The sequence below is a fragment of the Ovis canadensis genome, chromosome 4 (genome assembly GCF_042477335.2).
Source record: "Ovis canadensis isolate MfBH-ARS-UI-01 breed Bighorn chromosome 4, ARS-UI_OviCan_v2, whole genome shotgun sequence".
Classification (NCBI taxonomy): Eukaryota; Metazoa; Chordata; class Mammalia; order Artiodactyla; family Bovidae; genus Ovis; species Ovis canadensis.
In genome coordinates, this window is record NC_091248.1 from 130,188,440 (window position 1) to 130,208,545 (window position 20,106).

Here is a 20,106-nt window from a genome sequence, read left to right on the forward strand (position 1 = left end):
CTTACAGTCTCGGGCAGCAGGATTCCCAGTGTCCCCTGATGCAGGGCCGGGCGCTCTTGGCTCCTGTGTGATGTTTTCCCCTCAGTGAGCCCACACGTGTCGCCGGGACGAGTCACCGTCAGTCACCCCATGCACACTCACTTGGGTTCGTTTGACATACCAATATTTGACGTGGTCATTGCAGCCTGACGGTTTTAAAAGTTACAGTACATTCTGTATTTATTAGAGTCACTTAAAAAAAAGTTATTGAGAGAAGTGTGTAATGTTTCTTTTATGTTTGGACAAAATTCAGTTTGCCAACCCGGATTTCATGGAGTCCATCTCGGAGGTTGTTGATGAAGTCATACAGAACTGCCCCATCGACGTTCGCCGTCCGCTGTATAAGGTATCAGCCGCCTGGGGGAGGCGCTCGGGTTTCATCCCACAGCCTGAGGCCCAGTATTCTTAGAATAGGTTCTTAACATCAGTGTGCAGACCTTCCTGGCTCACCGGGGGCTTGTAGGATTTGTTAAAGGCCAACATACTGGTGAAATATTATTCTTGGAGTGGCGATGATGTAAATGTTTGGAAATAGGACTGTTAACCGGAAGTTTTTAATTTAAGTCTTCTTGTATCTTTATTCTTATCTGGCCAGCTGTATTTTAAATTGGACAGTTTTAACCCTGCATAGTGACCGAAAGATAAAAGCAGCCCTTCCCCGCCTGCTCTCCATGAATTCGCTGGTCTTGCTTCACGCGTGTTTAGGTTTGTCCCACATGCACTGTTGCCAGAAAGAAGTCAGATCCCGACTGAAGCGTCAGGTGGGAATGCCCATGTGATAACGTTATCCAGGATTCTGTGTGACCAGGGAGCTTTGAAACCTGAAATGAGAAAAGGCTAGTCTCTGTAATTACAGGATAAAAGGAGGTATTGCTGACAGCTGGATATTGAGAGCAGAAAGTGTCGGTCAGCTGGCCCTTCTTCACCTGTGGTTGGTTGCTCTCTGCCTCATGCTCTGGGCCCGCAGCCTCTGCCGAGTCTTACCTTCTCAGCTCGGGGCTGAGCTTAGAGGAGGCCATCAGGCCCAGGAGTGAGGGCGTACACAGTAGAGTACTGTGCAGTCTTCAAAAAGAATGAGGCCAATCAATGAAAATGCAAATGAAAAGACGTTATAGTATCTGTTAAGTGAGAAGGCAAATCGTAAAATTTATATATACTATGATTTGATTTAAAATGTAGTTTGTGTATGTATATATACATACATACATACATATATGTATGTAAAACCTTTGAAAAGGTTTTGAATGATATATGCCAGACTCAAAATAAAATACCTTGGGGTTGGGAGATGGATTTTTACTTTCTACTTTCTGTGTTTTAAAATTGTTTGAAATTTTATAGTTAACAAATATTATTTTTACTATTTCCTATGTAGGAACATTTTCTACATAGGAACATTTTCCTGTGTAGACAGCTTTTTATGGGTGAAAACAAATTATAATTTGATTTTTATTGTTCAGTTCAGTTGCTCAGTCATGTCCAACTATTTTCGACCCCATGGACTGCAGCACACCAGGCCTCCCTGTCCATTACCAACTCTCAGAGCTTGCTCAAACTCATGTCCATTGAGTTGGTGATGCCATCCAACCATCTCATCCTCTGTTGTCCCCTTCTCCTCCTGCCCTCAATCTTTCCCAGCATCAGGGTCTTTTCCAGTGAGTCAGTTCTTCGCATCAGGTGGCCAAAGTATTGGAGCTTCAGCTTCAGTCCTTCTAATGAATATTCAGGACTGATTTCCTTTAGGACTGACTGGTTTGATCTTGCAGTCTAAGGGACTGTCAAGAGTCTTCTCCAACACCACAGTTCAGAAGCATCAATACTTCAGTGGTCAGCTTTCTTTATGGTCCACCTCTTACATCCACGCGTGACTATTGGAAAAACTGTAGCTTTGACTAGACAGACGTTTGTCAGCAAAGTAGTATCTCTGTTTTTAATATTCTGTCTAGGTTGGTCATAGCTTTTCTTCCGAGGAGCAAGCATCTTTTAATTTCATGACTGTAGTCACCATCCGCAGTAATTTTGCAAGAAAATAAAGAAAATAAAGCCTGTAAGAAAACAAAGTCTCTCACTGTTTCCATTGTTTCCCCATCTATTTGCTATGAAGGGATGGGACCATATACCATGATGTTCATTTTTTGAATGTTGAACTTTAAGCCAGCTTTTTCACTCTCCTCTTTCACTTTCATTAAGAGGCTCTGTAGTTCCTCTTCACTTTCTGCCATAAGGGTGATGTCATCTGCATATCTGAGGTTATTGATACTTCTCCCAGCAATCTTGATTTCAGCTTGTGCTTCATCCAGCCCAGCATTTCACATGATGTACAAGGTGACAGTTTACAGCCTTGACATACTCCTTTTCCAACTTGGAACCAGTGCACTGTTCCATGTCTAGTTCTAACTCTTGCTTCTTGACCTGCATACAGATTTCTCAGGAGGCAGAACAATTATACCAAAGAAATTCTTGCACTGTTAAGAAAGTTCTAGGACCCACAAAAGATTTCCCAACCTGGGGATCCGGCAAAGGGACTGAGAACCCCAGGGAATTTGACTTTGGAGGCCAGTGGGATTTGATTTTTATTGTTACATGTGCTTAATTAAACATCTCTCTCCTCCAATAAAATGTGCAAGAAAGGGAAACTAGAGACAGAGGAGAGTATTCAGTTTAGTAAAATTCATGCCTTGTTCTCTTTACTTCTTAAATCTCACCTGGCATTAGCTGTGTCTTCATGTCCATGAAAGCATGCAACAGCTGTGCTCTCTCTAGTCTTCATTTCATTGTAATGGAAGTGAAACTTGTGTCAGTGGTTACAAAGGTTCATGATGGGATGAGATTTCTCTCTTTAGACAGTTGAGTTCACGTTCAGTAGAATTATAGGAAGTAGAGATGGCCTGGTAGCCTGAGCTCCTTCCTTACTTAATAGAGGACGACCCTGAGCCCCAGAACTAGATGGACCTAGGTTAAATGGAGCAAATTGGTCTTGGACTTGTAGTTATTATAAAATACTGGCTATATTTCCTGAGTTGTACAGTATCTTTGTAGCTTATTTTATGCAGAATAGTTTGTATCTCTCAATCCCCTGCCCCTGTCTTGCCTCTTCCCCTGATCCTACTGGTAACCACTGACTGTTCTCTATGAAAAGTGAAAGTGAAAGTTGCTTGGTTGTGTCCGACTCTTTGGGACCCCATGCATTATACAGTCCATGGACTTCTCCAGGCCAGAATACTGGAGTGGATAGCCATTCCCTTCTCCAGGGGATCTTCCCAACCCAGGGACTGAACCCAGGTGTCCCGCATTGCAGGTGGATTTTTTACCAGCTGAGCCACCAGGGAAACAGATTATTTCTATAGCTGTGTCTTATTTCTTGTTATGTTCATTAGTTTTATTTTTTATATTCGATATATGTGATACCATACAGTACTTTTTTTCTGCCTTATCCCTCTAGCCTATTGCCCTCCAAGTCCATCCATGTTGCTGCAAATGGCATTATTTCATTCATTTTATGGCTCAGTAACATTTCATTGTATATGCGTACCACATCTTTATCCATTCATCTCTTGATGGACACTTAGATGGCTTCCACGTCTTGGCAATTGTAAATAAAGCTGCTGTTAACGTAGGCGTGCTTGTATCTTTTGAGTTAGTGTGGTTGTCGGGCTTCTCTGTCCCCGAGACCTGTGGCCCCCACCGGCCACTGCTCTGCTATAGGCTCTCGGGTAGGCAGCCTTGTTCTTCGGATTCACTCTGTACTTGTGGTCCCGCTTCCTGTCGTCAGCTCCTCCTTGTGAGAGTGGACATGAGCTTGCTGTGGACAGAACCTTCCACCATGACGTCTGTGTTCATGAAATGCATGGATGTACGGTTAGTGGGATTTTACGAGTAACTCTAAAGCCCTCTTCTGGTTAGAGACATGCTACATACAAGTGCTTCTGCAGAGCACACGGGCATCATGCTCTGGAGAGCTGAGTGAGCATGTCTTTGGGATCATATCTTTCCTCTCCAGTCTTACTGTCATTTCCTTCTCTGTTGCTGATGCTTCTTCCTGCTTGCTGGGCCCACTCTTGTCAGTGTCCCCGGCACCTGCCATGGGGCTGCCAAGTGCTCAGTAAACCACCCAGGAAGCAGGAAGCAGGTTTGCACCAACGCACACTCATGACTGCTGTCTGCCGAGCCCTGTTGGGTTACCCACGCAGGCACCAGGCCCTGCAGGAGGCTGGGCTCCTGACTTCTGCTTTCGTGCCTGGTCCCTCCAGTCCCCACAGGCTCAGACGGTCAGCTCTGGTGGTGGAGAGGGCCATAGGGGAACCTGCGGGGAAGGCTCTGAGGCAGCTCCCTGGGGCCCTGAGGCCTGCCCTTGGCTTCAGAGGAGGGTATTTCCCCTTTGCCTCACCTGCTCCCAAGGCACCACCCGGACCAGTAGGGCCAGGATTTCTTGTGTTTCCCAGGCCCAGTCGCAGAAACTGTAGGTGAAGTGAGCAGAAGGCTTATTATAGGCCCTACTGAAAACCCCCGAGATCTCCTCGGGCCTTGAGTTAACATGTTCGTAAGGCTAGTAGGCAAGAAAAAGAAGTTGGTGGAGAACACAATGTACCTTTGAAAACTGAGATACTTCAAAAAAGCCAAACAATTGTTTTAGACAAAAGGAGTAGTCATAATCTAATTTTTATTTCAGTCTGTCCTGTAGATAAGGAGGTTATTCATGGGACTTTCCTGATGGCCCAGTGGGTAAGAATCTGCCTCCAATGCAAGGGACATGGGTTCAATCCCTGGTCCAAGAAGATTCCACATGCCACAGAGCAACTAAGCCCACACACCACAATTACTGAGCCTGCGAGCCTCAACTACTGAACCCTTGCTCCACAAGGGAAGCCACCGTGGTGAGAAGCCCACACACTGCAATGAGCCCCTGCTGGCTGCAACTAGAGAAAGCCTGTGCGAAAAAGAAAAATTTAAAAATTAATTAATTTTTAAAAGGGGTATTCACACGCCCCTTTTTCTGTTTAGTCTCTAAGTGTGATGGAAGTTGGGTCTGGAGAGGACTAGCATGTGAGAGCTCTTGGCCTGTGACTTCCCCACGAGGCCAAGTCATTCCAGGCAGCAGATGCTGCTGGAAACAAGATGTTTTTGGCCCTGTCTGTCTGTGGGCATCATCCCAGGAGCAGTAAAGTACACAGATGTCTGGGTCTCACCCTGAGAGTCTGATATTTTCTGGGCATCTGGATTTTAAAAGCTTCCTAGATGATTTTGATGTGCAGCTGAATTGAGAACTACTGTTAGCAGCTAGTCACTCTGAGGTTTTCCCAGCCTGCAGGGAGCAGTTGGCATGGAGATCTCTTCAGGGACGAGTGAAGAAGTGAAGTGAAAGTCGCTCAGTCCTGTCCAACTCTTTGTGACTCCACGGACTGTATAGTCCATGGAATTCTCCAGGCCACAAAACTGGAGTGGATAGCCTTTCCCTTCTCCAGGGGATCTTCCCAACCCAGGGATCGAACCCACATCTCCCGCATTGCAGGCGGATTCTTTACCAGCTGAGCCAAGAGGAACCCAAATACTGCGATCCCAACAAAACATGCAGCTATTTTGTGTCTACAGTTTAGAGAGGAAGCCGGCTGAGGTACATAGGATGGTGGGCGGGGGCGCTGCAAATCTGTCAAGCTGGATGAAGAATAAGGATAGAGCCTCTAGCACAAAATACTTAATGTTACAGGAGTGGAACTTTTGTCATTTTTAATCCCATATAAGGTATTCAGTGGACTTTACTATTAATACAGACTTTGTGTTTCTACTTAAAAAGGTCTGGGTAGGGTATATGATGATGTTGGCCAGGATGTTTTTTACTGGCATAAAGACAGGGCCTGTCCTATAGAGGTAATTATGACTGAGACTTTCTATTTCACATCATGGAATAGACATTTATGTAGCAAAGTAAGGACCTGTTGAAAAGTCCAGTCCACTATAGGGGTCTCAACAGCAGATGAGTGAAAGGTGTGCTGTGCAGATTGGGGTCTGTGGACTTTCAGCAAGTCAGTGGACAGCACTGTGAAAACACAGTGAGGAAAACCTAGACTCTGGATGAGCAGAGATGACTATTTCCAGATTAAAATACATTTAGAAAATTTGAGAAGTAGCAAAATTTTTAATAAAGCAGTTCTCACTTTGTCTTTCTCCTTTTCTTGAAATATAGTTAGGTAGGTAAATATATCATGCTGTATTTATATTTAGTATCTTGTATATTAACCTAGCATTGTGTTGTGAACATTGTCTTAAGGAATTAACATTTTTCAGAAGCATCATTTTTTTATGGTATAATACTCCACCCTTCATCTGCTTCAGTGTCCAGCTTCTTTTCCTGCGTTTTAAGTTTTTGATATTTTTCTAGCTCAGGTCAAGCTTTCCTTCTCTCCCAGGACACACTTGGTGGTGTGTTGACTAGTGATGCTTCTTGATGGGCAGTTTCCGGTCTGAGTATTTGCTGACGGGATGGAGCCGACGCCTTCTGACATGTTGAGATACTCGTGTGGGTCAGTGGGCTCTGAGCTCGTCAGGATCTCCAGGCAGGATCCCACGGGAGTGGTGGGAGGGGGTAACTGGGTGTTGGGGGAACGTCTTTCCTGAGGAGGACGGACTGCTAGAAACCCGCACCTTGGAAACTTACCCACCGCTCTTGTTCCGTGTGATAAAGGATCACCTGGTCTTTTAAATTTTCTTTAGAATGAATCACATTGAACTTAGGCTTTTGTTGAAAGTTTCTCGAGGAGTGTCATTTTTTGTATCGTAACATGTAAGAGTGTAGGCTCCGGAGCCAGACCGCGGGGCTTCTTCCTGCTGCCTGAGGCGTCAGGCGGCGTCAGTTTGGTGCAGGACGGTTCGCGCTCTCAGAGCCGCCGCCTGCCCTGGAGCATGGTGGGTACCGTCAGAGTAACGGTCCCTCAGAACTCTCGCGAGGATTCGCTTAGAGAACGCATGCGCAGGGTAGAGCTCGGGCCCGGGTGTAGGCAGTACTTTGCGAATGTTAACTACCGCCATTTTATTAGGATCTCTCAACGTCATGGCCACAAGGTCGGGCTGTGCGGTCAGGCGTGCAGCTTACTTGCTGTGTGGCTCCGGGCTGTGATTTGACTGCTGGCCCTGCTCTTTTATCTGTGAAATGGTGTGGCAACGCCTGCTTTATAACGCCTTGTGAGGCTTACTGATGTGGGACAGCGACCATCACCCGGCACCTGTTAAATAAGCTTTTGGTCACCATTAGGACTGTTCATAGTGTGGCCAGGAATTTGAAATGACACCATAATGTTATGGTTTAGTTCAGAGAAAATGCTGTGGTGTTTTAAAAAATTTTATCCCAATAAAGTGTTGAAATATGCATTTTTGTTATTTGACTCAGTTAAGGGAAGGCAGGAATTCTTTAATTCAGTAAATGAGTAATCAGTCTTGCTAAAACTTCCAGCAAGTTAGTGCATTTTGAGTTTTTACTTTTTCAGATAAGATCAGTCCCTCAGTCGTGTCCGACTCTGCGACCCCATGGACTGCAGCACGCCAGACTTCCCTGTCGGTCACCGTCTCCCAGAGCTTGCTCAAACTCGTGTCCGTCAAGTCGGTGATGCTATCCAACCGTCTCATCCTCTGTCGTCCACTTCTCCTCCTGCCTTCAGTCCTTCCCAGCATCAGGGTCTTTTTTCCAGTGAGTCAGTTCTTTGCAGTCAGGTGGCCAAAGTATTGGAGTTTCAGCTTCAGCATCAGTCCTTGCAGTAAATATTCAGGACTGATTTCCTTTAGGATGGACTGGTTGGATCTCCTTGCAGTCCAAGGGACGTTTAAGAGTCTTCTCCAACACCAAAGTTCAAAAGTATTCTTCGGCACCCAGCTTTCTTTATGATCCAACTCTCACATCTGTACTTGACTACTTTAAGAACCAAAGCTTTGACTAGATGGATCTTTGTTGGCAAAGTAATGTCTTGGCTTTTTAATATGCTGTTTAGGTGGGTCATAGCTTTTCTTCCAAGGAGCAAGCATCTTTTAATTTCATGGCTGCAGTCACCATCTGCAGTGATTTTGGAGCCCAAGAAAATGAAGTCTCTCACTGTTTCCATTGTTTTCCCATCTATTTGCCATGAAGTGATGGGACTGGATGCCATGATCTTAGTTTTTGAATGTTGAGTTTTATTCCAGCTTTTTCACTCTTCTCTTTCACTTTCATTAAGAGGCTTTTTAGTTCCTCTTTGCTTTCTGCCATAAGGGTGGTGTCATCTGCATATCTGAGGTTATTGATATTTCTCCCGACAGTCTTGATTCCAGCTTGTGCTTTGTCCAGCCCAGCATTTCATATGATGTACTCTGCATATAAGTTAAATAAGCAGGGTGACAATATACAGCCTTGACCTATTCCTTCCCCAATTTGGAACCAGTCTGTTGTTCCATGTCTGGTTCTAACTTGACCTGCATACAGATTTCTCAAGAGGCAGGTCAGGTGGTCTGGTATTCCCATCTCTTTGAGAATTATCCACAGTTTGTTGTGATCCATACAGTCAAAGGCTTTGGCATAGTCAGTGAAGCAGAAGTGGATGTTTTCCTGGAATTCTCTTGCTTTTTCTATGATCCAACGGATGTTGACAATTTGATCTCTGGTTCCTCTGCCTTTCCTAAGTCCATCTTGAACATCTGGAAGTTCATGTACTGTTGAAGCCTGGCTTGGAAAATTTTGTGCATTACTTTGCTTGCCTATGAAATGAGTATAATTGTGCGGTAGTTTGAACTTTCTTTGGCATTGCCTTTCTTTGGGATTGGAATGAAAACATCTTTTCCAGTCCTGTGGCTACTGCTGAGTTTTGGTTTAGTTCAGAAAATGCTACATTTTAAAAACATTTTATTCTGATAAAGTAGTTGTTGAAATATGCATTTTTTATTATTTGAATTGACTCAGTTAAGGAAAAGGGAGGAATTACGTAATTTAGTAAATCAGTAATCAGACTTGCTAAGACTTTCAGCAGGTGAATACATTTTGAGATTTTACTTCTTATGAGACCTTCATAAAGACTCTGCATGATGGCAGTACAGGAGAGAGGGTCCCCTTCAGCTGAAGTTGATTCCCAGAAGGTCCAGGTAGAGGTGGACGGGTGAAGGACAGGGCGGCTGAGGCCAAGAAGACCTGTGTGCAGACGCGGGCAGGTGAGCATGGCGTCTGAGTGGGCATGGCAAGGTCTAGCAAACCTACTCATTTATTCAGTGTGCAGTAAATCCCACTGATAGCCCTGCCACCCCAAAACCTTTCAGAAACGGAAAGGCCATGCCTACCGCATCCCCCAGGTTGTACTGGAGGAGTCAGTGGCACAGACTGGTGCCTGGAGGGAGGTGCCAGCCCCTGACCTGAATGCTTGGCAGGCCTGGAGTTGTGCAGTGAGCAGCCCACGCAGTGGCCCAGGGCCATGGAGGCTGATGGCAGGGCTTCAGCTCCCAGCGTGAGAGCGCCAAGAAGCTGTCCAGGAGGTTGAGGGCAGGAGTAGTGACTGGGTGACAAGCTTTATCGTGGTCACCAAGGTGCTGTGCTGGGAGTCGCCTGGGGGAGATAAGACAGGATTGGGGAGCCCACTGGGAAGTCATGTCAGGGTCCAGCAGGACGGTCATGGAGGTCGTGTCCACCTCTCTGCACCCCAGCCTCCCTTGTTTCCCTCCTGGCCGCTTCACAGACACACTGAGCACATTTCTAACCCAGGGCCCTTGCACCTGCCGCCCCTGCCAGGGAGCTCTTCCAGGCGCGTCCCTGACCCACTTCCTCTATGCCTTCACGTCCTTGCTGGGTCGTTGGCTTCCAGCGAGGCTTCCCGGGCAGCCCGATCCAGGTCCATCTCAGCCCCCCTCACGCTCCGTTCCCCCTTCCCGCTTCAGGGCTTCCTCCCTGGCGTGTGCCACCTGCCAGGGTGACACCGCTGTTCTTTGTTCATTTGGGTGTACGGTCTGCGTCTCCCCTCTTGCGATAGGTCAGGTTCTGTGCCTGCAACAGCCGGCTCTCAGGCCGTGTGGGGCCGTGTAAACGGATAAGCGTGCGGAGTGCCTCATGAGTCCCTGACCCCTGACTGTTCACACTCAGGGAAGGTGGGGCCCCTTGATCGGAGGGCAGGGGGCCAGGACCTTTGAGACACAGTGACGTCCCGTGGGGAGAGCAGCGCCTGAAAGAACCTGGTGAGACCAGGGAGGAGGTGGGAACGTGGGCTGGGGTGAGATGGGAAGGGCGTGTGTATGGATTAGAGCGTAAGACGAGAACCTTAGTGAAATGAGGATTTCCAAAGGGAGCCTCAGTACACATTTACTCAGCTGTTAAACGCTGAGTTAAAAACCCTTATTTTAAGAGTTTGCGTTGGCCTGTGCTGTACAAACAGTGAAGTAAGGTGGGGGGTTACAGTGTTCTTTCATGACTTCAAAGACGGTATTAGTTAAGGAGGGCATTAGAAATGCTTTCTCTGAGCCGGGCTTTCTGCTGAGAGCTCTCTGTACACACGTCTTGTGGTGTCTGCCTTAGGAGGCTAGGCTGTTTCCTTCCTGTGAGTGAAGGGCTTAAATTACAGTATTGAAGTTTTACTATTTGTGATATTGTATTGAAAGACTTCTCTTAGAAGAATATCTGCTTACTTTTCTGCGTGGAAATTGATTAAGAATCCTGTGAGGCTAAATGTTCCCATTTCTAAGGTGCAAAATCATTAAGATAAGCATTGTTGCTTCCCTTGAAATGAGATGGACAGCATCCATGTATTGGTAATTTCACTCATTTCTCTATTTTTGTTTTTTTCCACCACTCTGAAAGTGGAACGAGCATAGGTGATAATAGACCAAAGCCAACACTGCCTATCAGCTAAATTTAAACTCTCAGGATAACTCTGAACAGTTACTTGAGTTGAAAATAATAAGTTCATGTAACATTCTTATGATCATAAAACATTAGTTAGCGAACCAGTCTTATTTCCATGAAACCAGCCAATTACCACTGGAGAAGGTACCCTGAAAACAGCCAGCAGAGCATGTCCTCTCCTCTGCCTATGTCATAGTTATGAAAACTTTAAGGAAGTATTTTCTTCTAGAAACTCTGTACATTTGGCCCACTGACTCACTAGTTGTGGCATGGACTTAGTTGCCCCAAGGCACTAGGGCTCTTCCTTCTGCCACCAGGGATTGAACCTGTGTCCCTTGCATTGCAAGGTGGATTCTTAACCATTGGACCACCAGGGAAGTCCTGATTCATACTTCTTCCTTGATAGTGCTGACTTTGCCTCAGTGATTAGCTTCTCATATAGCTTGAAGTGTATTACTCAGACGACTGAAGGGTGGGTGGGGAGTGTGTTGTGGGCAGGTGATTTCATGGGAGGAAACCTCTGTTTTGTGTCTTTTAGAATGTCGTTCTTTCGGGAGGTTCGACAATGTTCAGGGATTTCGGACGTCGCCTGCAGAGAGACTTAAAGAGGGTGGTGGACGCCAGGCTGAAGCTCAGCGAGGAGCTCAGTGGCGGCAGGATAAAGGTGAGGCCTCTGGGCAGCCAGGCGGGGCTGGACGCCGCGGTGGTCTGGGCCATGAGGGGTAAACATGAGTTGGAGCCACTTTCTTAGCCACACTGTGAAGTTACAGTCAGAGGTCTGTTGCCCGGAGTCGCTCCAGCTGTGCAGTTAGGACAGGTGCGGACCTCCCAATGCAGCAACACAACTCTCCCCCAGCCCCGCCACCCCCCGCTGCCCCCTGCGCCTGCCAGTGGTTTCTTCCCTGTTGTCAGAGATCAGGCGTGTCCTGTGATGACCAGTACCCCAAGGAGGTGGATCACTTGTCAGTGAGGAACTCTAATGTCCTTTGGGACGTTCTGATTAGGCTCTCATCACTGGTGTGAGCATGGCACTCCAGTGTGTTCCTCAAGAGCATAACCCTTAACCAGCTGGTGGGTTTACAGGGTTGGGTTCGGTGTGGGCCCATGGGAGTAAACCCGCGTGTCCTCACCTCCTGGGATCGCCCCATGGTGGTATCATTTCTTAGAGTGTTTTGGGGACACCTACGTGTTACTGCCCCATGGTCTCCCTGGTAGCTCAGCTGGTAGAGTCTGCCTGCAATGCAGAGACCCTGGTTTGACTCCTGGGTTGGGAAGATCCCTTGGAGAAGGGAAAGGCTACCCACTCCAGTATTTTGGCCTAGAGAATTCCATGGACTCTATGGTCCATGGACTTGCAAAGAGTTGGACACGGCTAAGTGACTTTCACTTTCACTTGGGCTTCTCATGTAGCTCAGTTGGTAAAGAATCTGTGTGCAATGTTGGAGACCCGGTTCGATCCCTGGGTTGGGAAGATGCCCTGGAGAAGGAAATGGCAACCCACTCCAGTATTCTTGCCTGGGGAATCCCATGGATAGAGGAGCTTGGCGGGCAACAGTCGATGGCGTCGTAAGAGTTGGACACCACTTAGCACTATCTTTCTTAAGTGTTTCTTAGAATTATCTCTAGATGTGAAAACATCTAATTTGCTTAGTTAAAAAAAATAAGCTAGGTTAGTTGCATGGAGTGTTTACTTCTTGAAAACACCTTTAAATTGAGGTAAGCTGCCCTTGCTTTGTGTTTTTTGCTCTCTGTACCACCAGGGCTGGGGGTCGTTGGACTTGGCCGTTCAAGGGTTGAGCACCTTCCTTTCAGGGAGGGGGTGGGGCCTGCGGGGTGGGAGGAGGGCCCCCAGTGGGAAGGCGCCAGGGTGCCCTCTGTACAGGACAGTCAGCTGGCATCACTTCCCTTGCAGCCCAAGCCCGTGGAGGTCCAGGTGATAACGCACCACATGCAGCGCTACGCCGTGTGGTTTGGAGGTTCCATGCTGGCTTCGACTGTGAGTCCTTTCCTGGCTTGTGCTGTCTTTCCAGCTCTGTTCTCTGTTGAGTAGTTTGAATTAATACTCTCTTACCCGAGATGAAATGCTGTGTGCTCTAATTGTGTGTGGCTCTAAACAGCCCCACATGTAATTCTGAGATAGAAAAAATACTTTAATGACCACTAGTGGTGCAAATTAGTACCACTAATTCATAAGTATCCTTGCAAATTAGTGGTTACAGATATTGTAGATAAGTGAATCTAAAAATCACCTACAATGTCGCATTAATCATTAATTCCAGAAATTTTTCTGAGTAATTACTGCTTTTTCTCCTCAAATTTGTGACTAGCTAACAAATTGCTAATTTAGGACGAACAAGCCTAGTTGTTCCTAAATAGAAGCTAAATAAGTTTGAAAAATCCCATGGACAGAGGAGCCTGGCAGGCGACAGTCCATGGGGTTGCCAAGAGGCAGACGCGATTGAGCGCCTGGGCATGTATGTGGGCAAGTTTTTCAAAAAACGAAATAAAACTCCCGTTTGGCAGTTCAGGCTCGCAAAGTCCGCGGCGGAGGTAGGAGAGAGGGTGGCGGTTTGGGTGGGGGTTTGTCTCCTCTGCTTGGTCATCTGTCTGATGCTATTGCCTTGCCGGCGCGTGTACACGCTCCTCTCGCAGCCGGAGTTCTTGCAGGTCTGTCACACCAAGAAGGACTACGAGGAGTGCGGCCCGAGCATCTGCCGTCACAACCCCGTCTTCGGGGTCATGTCTTAGTGGCGGCTTGGGCACCGCTCCCGCAGTGGTGTCATCGGAGCGCAAGTGTCCTTCAGACTCGGAGACGACGGGCCCTGTACATAGAGCGCGAGCGTGGTGTCCCATTGCATGCGGCGCCGCCCGCCGGACAGCTCGCAAAGCCATCTGCGCGCCCGTCCCGCCCCTCGCCCTTGCCCTCGCCCTTGCCCTCGCCCTGCCCCTCGCCCCGCCCCACTCCACCCACTCGCCCCTCGCCCCGCCCACCTCCCCGCCCTCACTCCACCCATCTCCCCGCCCTCACCCCCGCCCACCTCTCTGACTCGCCCAACCCTACCCCTCGCCCCACCCCCTCACCCAGACCCCATTTCCAACCCCCGCCCCCTCTCACCTTGCCCATCTCCCCGCCCCGCTCCTCTATGCCCCACCCCACTCGTCTGTGCCTGCCCCTTACCCCGCCCTCGCCCCTCACCCCGCCCCCACCCGTCGTCCCACCCCCGCCCCTCACAGAGCTCTGCCCCTCGCCCCGCCCTTGCTCCCCACCCCTCGCTCCGCCCCTCACCCCGCCCCACCCATTGCCCCGCCCCACCCCGCCCCTCACACAGCTCTGCCCTCCCTCACCCCGCTTTTCGGCCCGCCCCCTCGCCCTCCTCTCCACCCGAGCTTCTAGTCCACAGTTGGGTTCTGGAGTTCAGCTGCGACTCTTAAGAGTAATAGGTAGGGAAAACCCTAGAACGTGACAGTAGCTACCCCCCACCCCCCCTGCCCAGGCAGAATATGGGACTGTAAAGCCTCTTCCTCCCAGACTATTTTTGTAAATAAAATGTTATAAACTTGAAATACAAAATTGATGTTTATATTTCCTATCATTTTGTATTTTATGGTTCTTTGGTACAACTGGCTTGACCGCGAGCACGCGTAGATGTTGGTGTCATGGAGTGTCGTCATAAAGCGTTTCTAATCATGAGGCATGTTCTGACGTGTTTGTAGACGAGCAAAATAAAGCAGAGCGAAACGCTTTTGCCACATGCTTGCTAGAAAATGACTACACTTGATTGAGCCACATGAAGTTTAACCACTAAGCAGTATTGTATGTGAGAATCATTACAGACAATGTATCTTTTCCTTTTCCTGTGTGAACTTTCTGAAACTGTTTTATAGAAGACGCCAGTGTGCTGTTGGTGAGCGTTGGGTGAAATACTACCTTGCACTATTGTAATAAAAGCACTTAGACTCTTTATAAAGATTTCCTGTGGTGCTGTGGTGGTCCTTGGGTTTTCCTCCTGGCGCCTGTGCTTCTTTCAAAGAGTATCGAAATTTGTTTCACAACAGCGGAGGCTGTGATGATAACACGAAGTTTGGGGAGGAAGTTTCTTGAAACGGCGCGGAATGCCTGTGATGCAGGGACCACTCCGTCATTCAAAGTGGTGTGGATGGTGCTGGATGAACTTGTGCGAGTGTGGGGGCTTGGGTGATCCTGATGGTTTCCACCATCCCTTCCCAGGAATTCAGAATTCATGGCTTTAAAACTGGAGCAACTACTCTGACATCTGCTGAGTAGATTGCTAAATTAAGCGATTTAGTTTTAGCCCATTCTTCATATAATACTTATGTTCCTGTTTAAGCTGTTATTTTATGGCATTTCTTCTAGGTCATGAAGTCTTTTTTTTTTTTTTTCTCTAAAGATCAGAATCTGTAAGGAAACATTTGGTTTTATTGTTTAAGGTTAAGATGACGTTGGGGATAATAAAGGAATCTTTGTGCTCAGTATGGTAAAATCTGGGTTTCCTGGGCTGTAGGCGGTCCCTGCCACTTGTTCCGGATGGTCAGTGACCCAGGCCCTTCAGGGGAGGGTCTCAGGCCACTCGGTTCTTCCTTTGTCCAGACAGTTTCTCCACTTTCCCTCTGGGGTTTGCTCTGCTCAGGGTCCCAGGGCTGCTGTTTGAATCTTCCAGCCACCACTTTGTCACAAGCCCAGGTGGGTGTGTCTCCTTCAGCAGTGCCCCCGCCGTGTACCAAACAGCGTACTGGCAGGATCACCTCCCCCGACACCACTTCTGCTTCTGCTCAGAAACCACGGGACCCGGGGAGCCCCTCCCCTGTCCCATGTTGGTGTCTTCACATGTGGGCCCTTTGCCTCCCCAGCCTCCCGGTCTCTGCGCGTCTCACTGTGAACACGCCATGTCTCCTCCCTCCTTCCATTCTCACCTTGCCTTGATTTGGCCAGGCGCCAAGTAGATTGGAGTTACCATTTTTTGTTTCTTCAGTCAACCTGCCAGATGCCATATGTCAAAGTGAAAGTCAGTGGCGTCCGAATCTTTGTGACCCCATGGACTATATACAGTCCATGGGATTCTCCAGGTCAGAATACTGGAGTAGGTAGCCGTTCCCTTCTCCAGGGGATCTTCCCAACCCAGGGATCACCCAGGTCTCCTGCATTGCAGGCGGATTCTTTACCAGCTGAGCCACCTGCAATGTGCATTGGTCGTTCTATAAGGAGGATAAATGCTTAGAGTTATGGTGGTAATTTTAAGAGAGTCTATAAGTACCTTTTCAGATTGAATTAGTACAAGATCATAATATCCTGAGTTAGGGATTACTGGTTGATGGGTAAAATCAGCCTTCTATGATGAAAATGCCTTGTAGCTCTCAGTGAACAGTTTTCTACAAAAAAAATTTCAATGAATTCACACTTTCACAGAACATATTCTAAAATGTCAATAGTTTTTTTTTTTAACAACTATTAAGCTTTTAGATGGCATAAGAAATCATGTTACCCTATTTGACAGATGTAGACATAATCTCAACTTTATGATGATAAGCATATTATTGGGATGCTTTACTTAAAATTTGGTGACCGATGTGTGAGCATTTCCCTCTCTAATCCAAACCCCTTGGTATGTACTGTGTGCTAGGGAGTTGCTGATCCAGGATGTTTAGATGTTAAATTATTTTCATTTTCGTTCGTAAGGCTGTGTGAATGTATGTTTGTCATGTGCATTGACTGGACTGTATAAGGCAAGTAAGATAAAAGAGAGCAACAATGGGACCATGATAAGTGTTCAGTAAATCTTAGCCTTTGTTATTGTTATAAAGCAATTATTGTGTCTGGAGACGTCATATTATTGTTCAGTCACTGAGTTGTATCTGACTGTTTTCGACCCCATGGACTGCAGCACACCAGACTCCTCTGTCCTCCGCTGTCTCCTGGGGTTTGCTCAAATTCATGTCCATTGAGTCAGTGATGCTATCTAGCCATCCATCCTCTGCCCCCTTCTCCTTTTGTTTCAGCCTTTCCCAGCATCAGGGTCTTTTCCAATGAGTCAGTTCTTCACATCAGGTGACCAAAGTATTGAAGCTTCAGCTTCAGTCCTTCCAGTCAATATTCAGAGTTGATTTCCTTTAGGTTTGACTAATTTGATCTCCATGCTGTCCAGGATACTCTCAAGAGTCTTCTCCAGCATCACAATTTGAAAGCATCAGTTCTTTGGCACTAAACCTTCTTTATGGTCCACCTCTCACATCCACACATGACTACTGGAAAAACCATAGCTTTGACTATATGGACCTTTGCGGGCAAAGTGATGTCTCTGCGTTTTGCATCATAATTGTAATAAAATTGTATTAAAATTTTTTTAATTGTAATTGTTTGAGTAGGGGAAAATAAAATTTTAGGATCATGAACTAAACGGCCTTTAGGACTTTGAGTAAGAAGGTACTTGTTAAAAAGATATTACAGGACTTCCCTGGTGGTCCAGTGGTTAAGAATCCAGCTTGCAATACAGGAAACACAGATTCAATCCCTGGTCAGAGAACTGAAACCCCACATGCCTCAGACCAGCTAATAAGCCTGCTCGGCACAACTACTGAGCCATGTGCCACAACTAGAAGGAAGCCAGCCTGCAGCAGCTAAGATCCAACACAGCCGAGTATTTTTTAAAAAGGCGTTTCTTTTAAAAAAGGTATTAGTGTATAGTTGTAGAATCTAAACACTGCTGGGCCCTTTCTTTTAATCACGATGCTGATATAACTGAATCATTTTCATCACCCATGTGATAAAGCTATGCTGTTCCTTCACAGCGGCTGTCTCCTCCCCTGGTTCTGGGAGCTGTCTCTCTCTGACACCGTGAGGATGCTCAGTGTTGGTTGTACATGTTCCATAGACATGCTTCAGTTGAACACACTGGGATTTGACAGTTACTCTTTGGCGTTGTTTCAGCAGCAGGTTGGTGCACAGCATCCTGAAGGGATCCGCCCAGAAGGGGCTTCTTTCTGAGTGCCCTTGCCCTCAGCTGCAGCATCACCGGTGTGGGGAGCCTTCTCTGACATTCCCCACCAAGTCAGTCTCTAGTTACCCAGACACCAGTTGTGCCCACTGTCCCTCACTGGACTGAGGTTCCTGAAAATGGGACTGATGTTTGTGCCCCCAGGACCCTCGCTATGCCTGGCACATGGTGGGTACCCAGTAAATATTGAATGCCGTTTCTTTTCAAGTGAAGACTCTATCCCTTTTTCTGGGCTGCATGTGAGAAGCATTGTGTGTTTGGGTAATCTTAGATGAAAGCTGGGTTTTGGAAGTGTGGGGTGCTAACACTGTTATTTTAAGATTTTTTCACAATATAAAATTTAGCTTGTGAGTGGATAAAGATGTGGTACATATACAATGAAATATTACTCAGCCATAAAAAAGAAGGAAGTGTTGCTGTTTGCAGCCATATGAATGGACCTAGAGATTGTCGTACTCAGCGAAGTAAAACAGAGACACATCTCTGTGATATCCTTTACATGTGGACTCTAAAGCAGCACTACAAATGAACCTATTGACAACACAGAGACAGAGTGGCAGATGTGGAAAGCAGAATTCTGGTTCCCAGGGGGTAAGGGGTGTAAACTGGGAGGTTGGGATTGGCATGTGCACGCTGCTGTGCATAATACAGGTAACTAGGAGGACCGACTGTGGCACGGAGCTCTACGCGATGCTCTGCAATGACCTGCGTGAAGTGAAAGTTGCTCAGTCGTGTCTGACTCTGCGACCCCATGGACTATACAGCCCATGGAATTCTCCAGGCCAGAATACTGGAGTGGGGAGCCTTTTCCTTCTCCAGGGGATCTTCCCAACTTAGGCATCGAACCCCGATCTCCCACATTGCAGGCAGATTCTTTACCAGCTGAGCCACAAGGGAAGTCCACAATGACCTATGCGAGAAAAGAATCTAAAAAAGAGTGGACATATGTATAACTGATTCACTTAGTTGTATACTTGAAACTAACTGAATGTTGTATGAATAAATCCACTACAATACATTTTTTTTAAAGAGAAAACAAGGTTGTCTACAGTAACTGCATCCACGCAGTCTAGCTCTTCTATCAAACAGATCAGTGATTGCTTGGGAGAGGATTGTGGGAAGGTGGGGAGGAAATGTAACTACCAGTAGGAACGGGGTTTCTTTCTGGGATGAGTAAACCCTCCAAGGGAGCTTCCCAGGCGGCTCAGTGGTAAAGAATCTGCCCACCAATGCAGGAGACACAAGAGACTCAGGTACGATCCCTGGGTTGAGAAGATTCTCTAGAGATGGCAACCCACTTCATTATTCTTGCCTGGAGAATCCCATGGACGGAGGAGCCTGGCAGGGTACAGTCCATGGGGTTGCAAAGAGTCGGCCATGACTGAGCGACTAAACGCACACACACAGTGTCCAGGCTTGATTGAAGTGAGGGTGGCACAGCTGTGAGCACACTAAAGCCACTGAATCACTAACACACGCGTTCAGTGGGTGAATTCTGTAGCATGCGGATTATATCTCAGTAAAGCTGATAAAAACTTAACAGAAAAAAAAATCCAGCTCTTAAAGTGTAACCCCAGTAAATATGCTGTAAACCTGAGGGGCAGGTGTGCAATGCGGTGGAACACGCGTGTGAGTGGATCTCCTTCCACCGTGTCACTGTCTGCAGTGTGGTCAGTGAGAGAGCCCAGCAGAAGAAATGACCCCCCAGGAATCTTGAAAACATAAGCAGATTTTATGGAAGTGATAACCAATTCATTCTCCAAGGTAACTAGTCTGAATCATGAGCTCGTCTCTATTGGATGCACCCCGAGTTTTGTGATTTCATTGTTTATGATCCCTCCATTTTATCTCATTTGTAAAAAGCACCATTGTGCCAAACAAGCTTGTGAGGTTAATTGAGTGTGTCGCTTATTTAAAACCACAAGAGAGCCTCATTAAGAATATTTATCTGTTAAATAATTCTTTACTTAGTTGAAATATATTTCATAGTGTTTCTTTTAAAAGTAACTGTCAGGATTCTTAAATGGCAAAATAATTGTGTGGGGTTCTGATTGGCAGTTACATCGATTTCACTTAGTTGGAGGGAAATAAATCTCGTTAATTAAGAAGAGGAAAAGTCCCGTAGTTTGATATTGGTATCATGGAAGGATTTTTATAATGTTAAAATATGAATTCCTTCTACCCTGTATTGTGTCTCAAAAGTAAGCAGCTGTTCATTCT

At 46.8% G+C, this 20,106-nt stretch overlaps 1 protein-coding gene across 4 annotated transcripts in view; it reads left to right on the forward strand.

The window, feature by feature from the left end:
* Positions 1 to 14,447, forward strand: part of ACTR3B (actin related protein 3B) — a 70,061-nt gene extending 55,614 nt beyond the window's left edge. For 3 of the 4 annotated variants that reach the window (XM_069588789.1, XM_069588787.1, XM_069588790.1), the window contains 4 exons: positions 293 to 385; positions 11,415 to 11,540; positions 12,789 to 12,872; positions 13,529 to 14,447. In XM_069588789.1, the coding sequence (XP_069444890.1) occupies positions 293 to 385; positions 11,415 to 11,540; positions 12,789 to 12,872; positions 13,529 to 13,624 (399 nt within the window). In that variant the 3' untranslated portion in view covers positions 13,625 to 14,447. The remainder of the gene's footprint in view (positions 1 to 292; positions 386 to 11,414; positions 11,541 to 12,788; positions 12,873 to 13,528) is intronic. The other variant, XM_069588788.1, reaches the window with a different exon arrangement.
* The last annotated feature ends 5,659 nt before the right edge of the window (positions 14,448 to 20,106 follow it).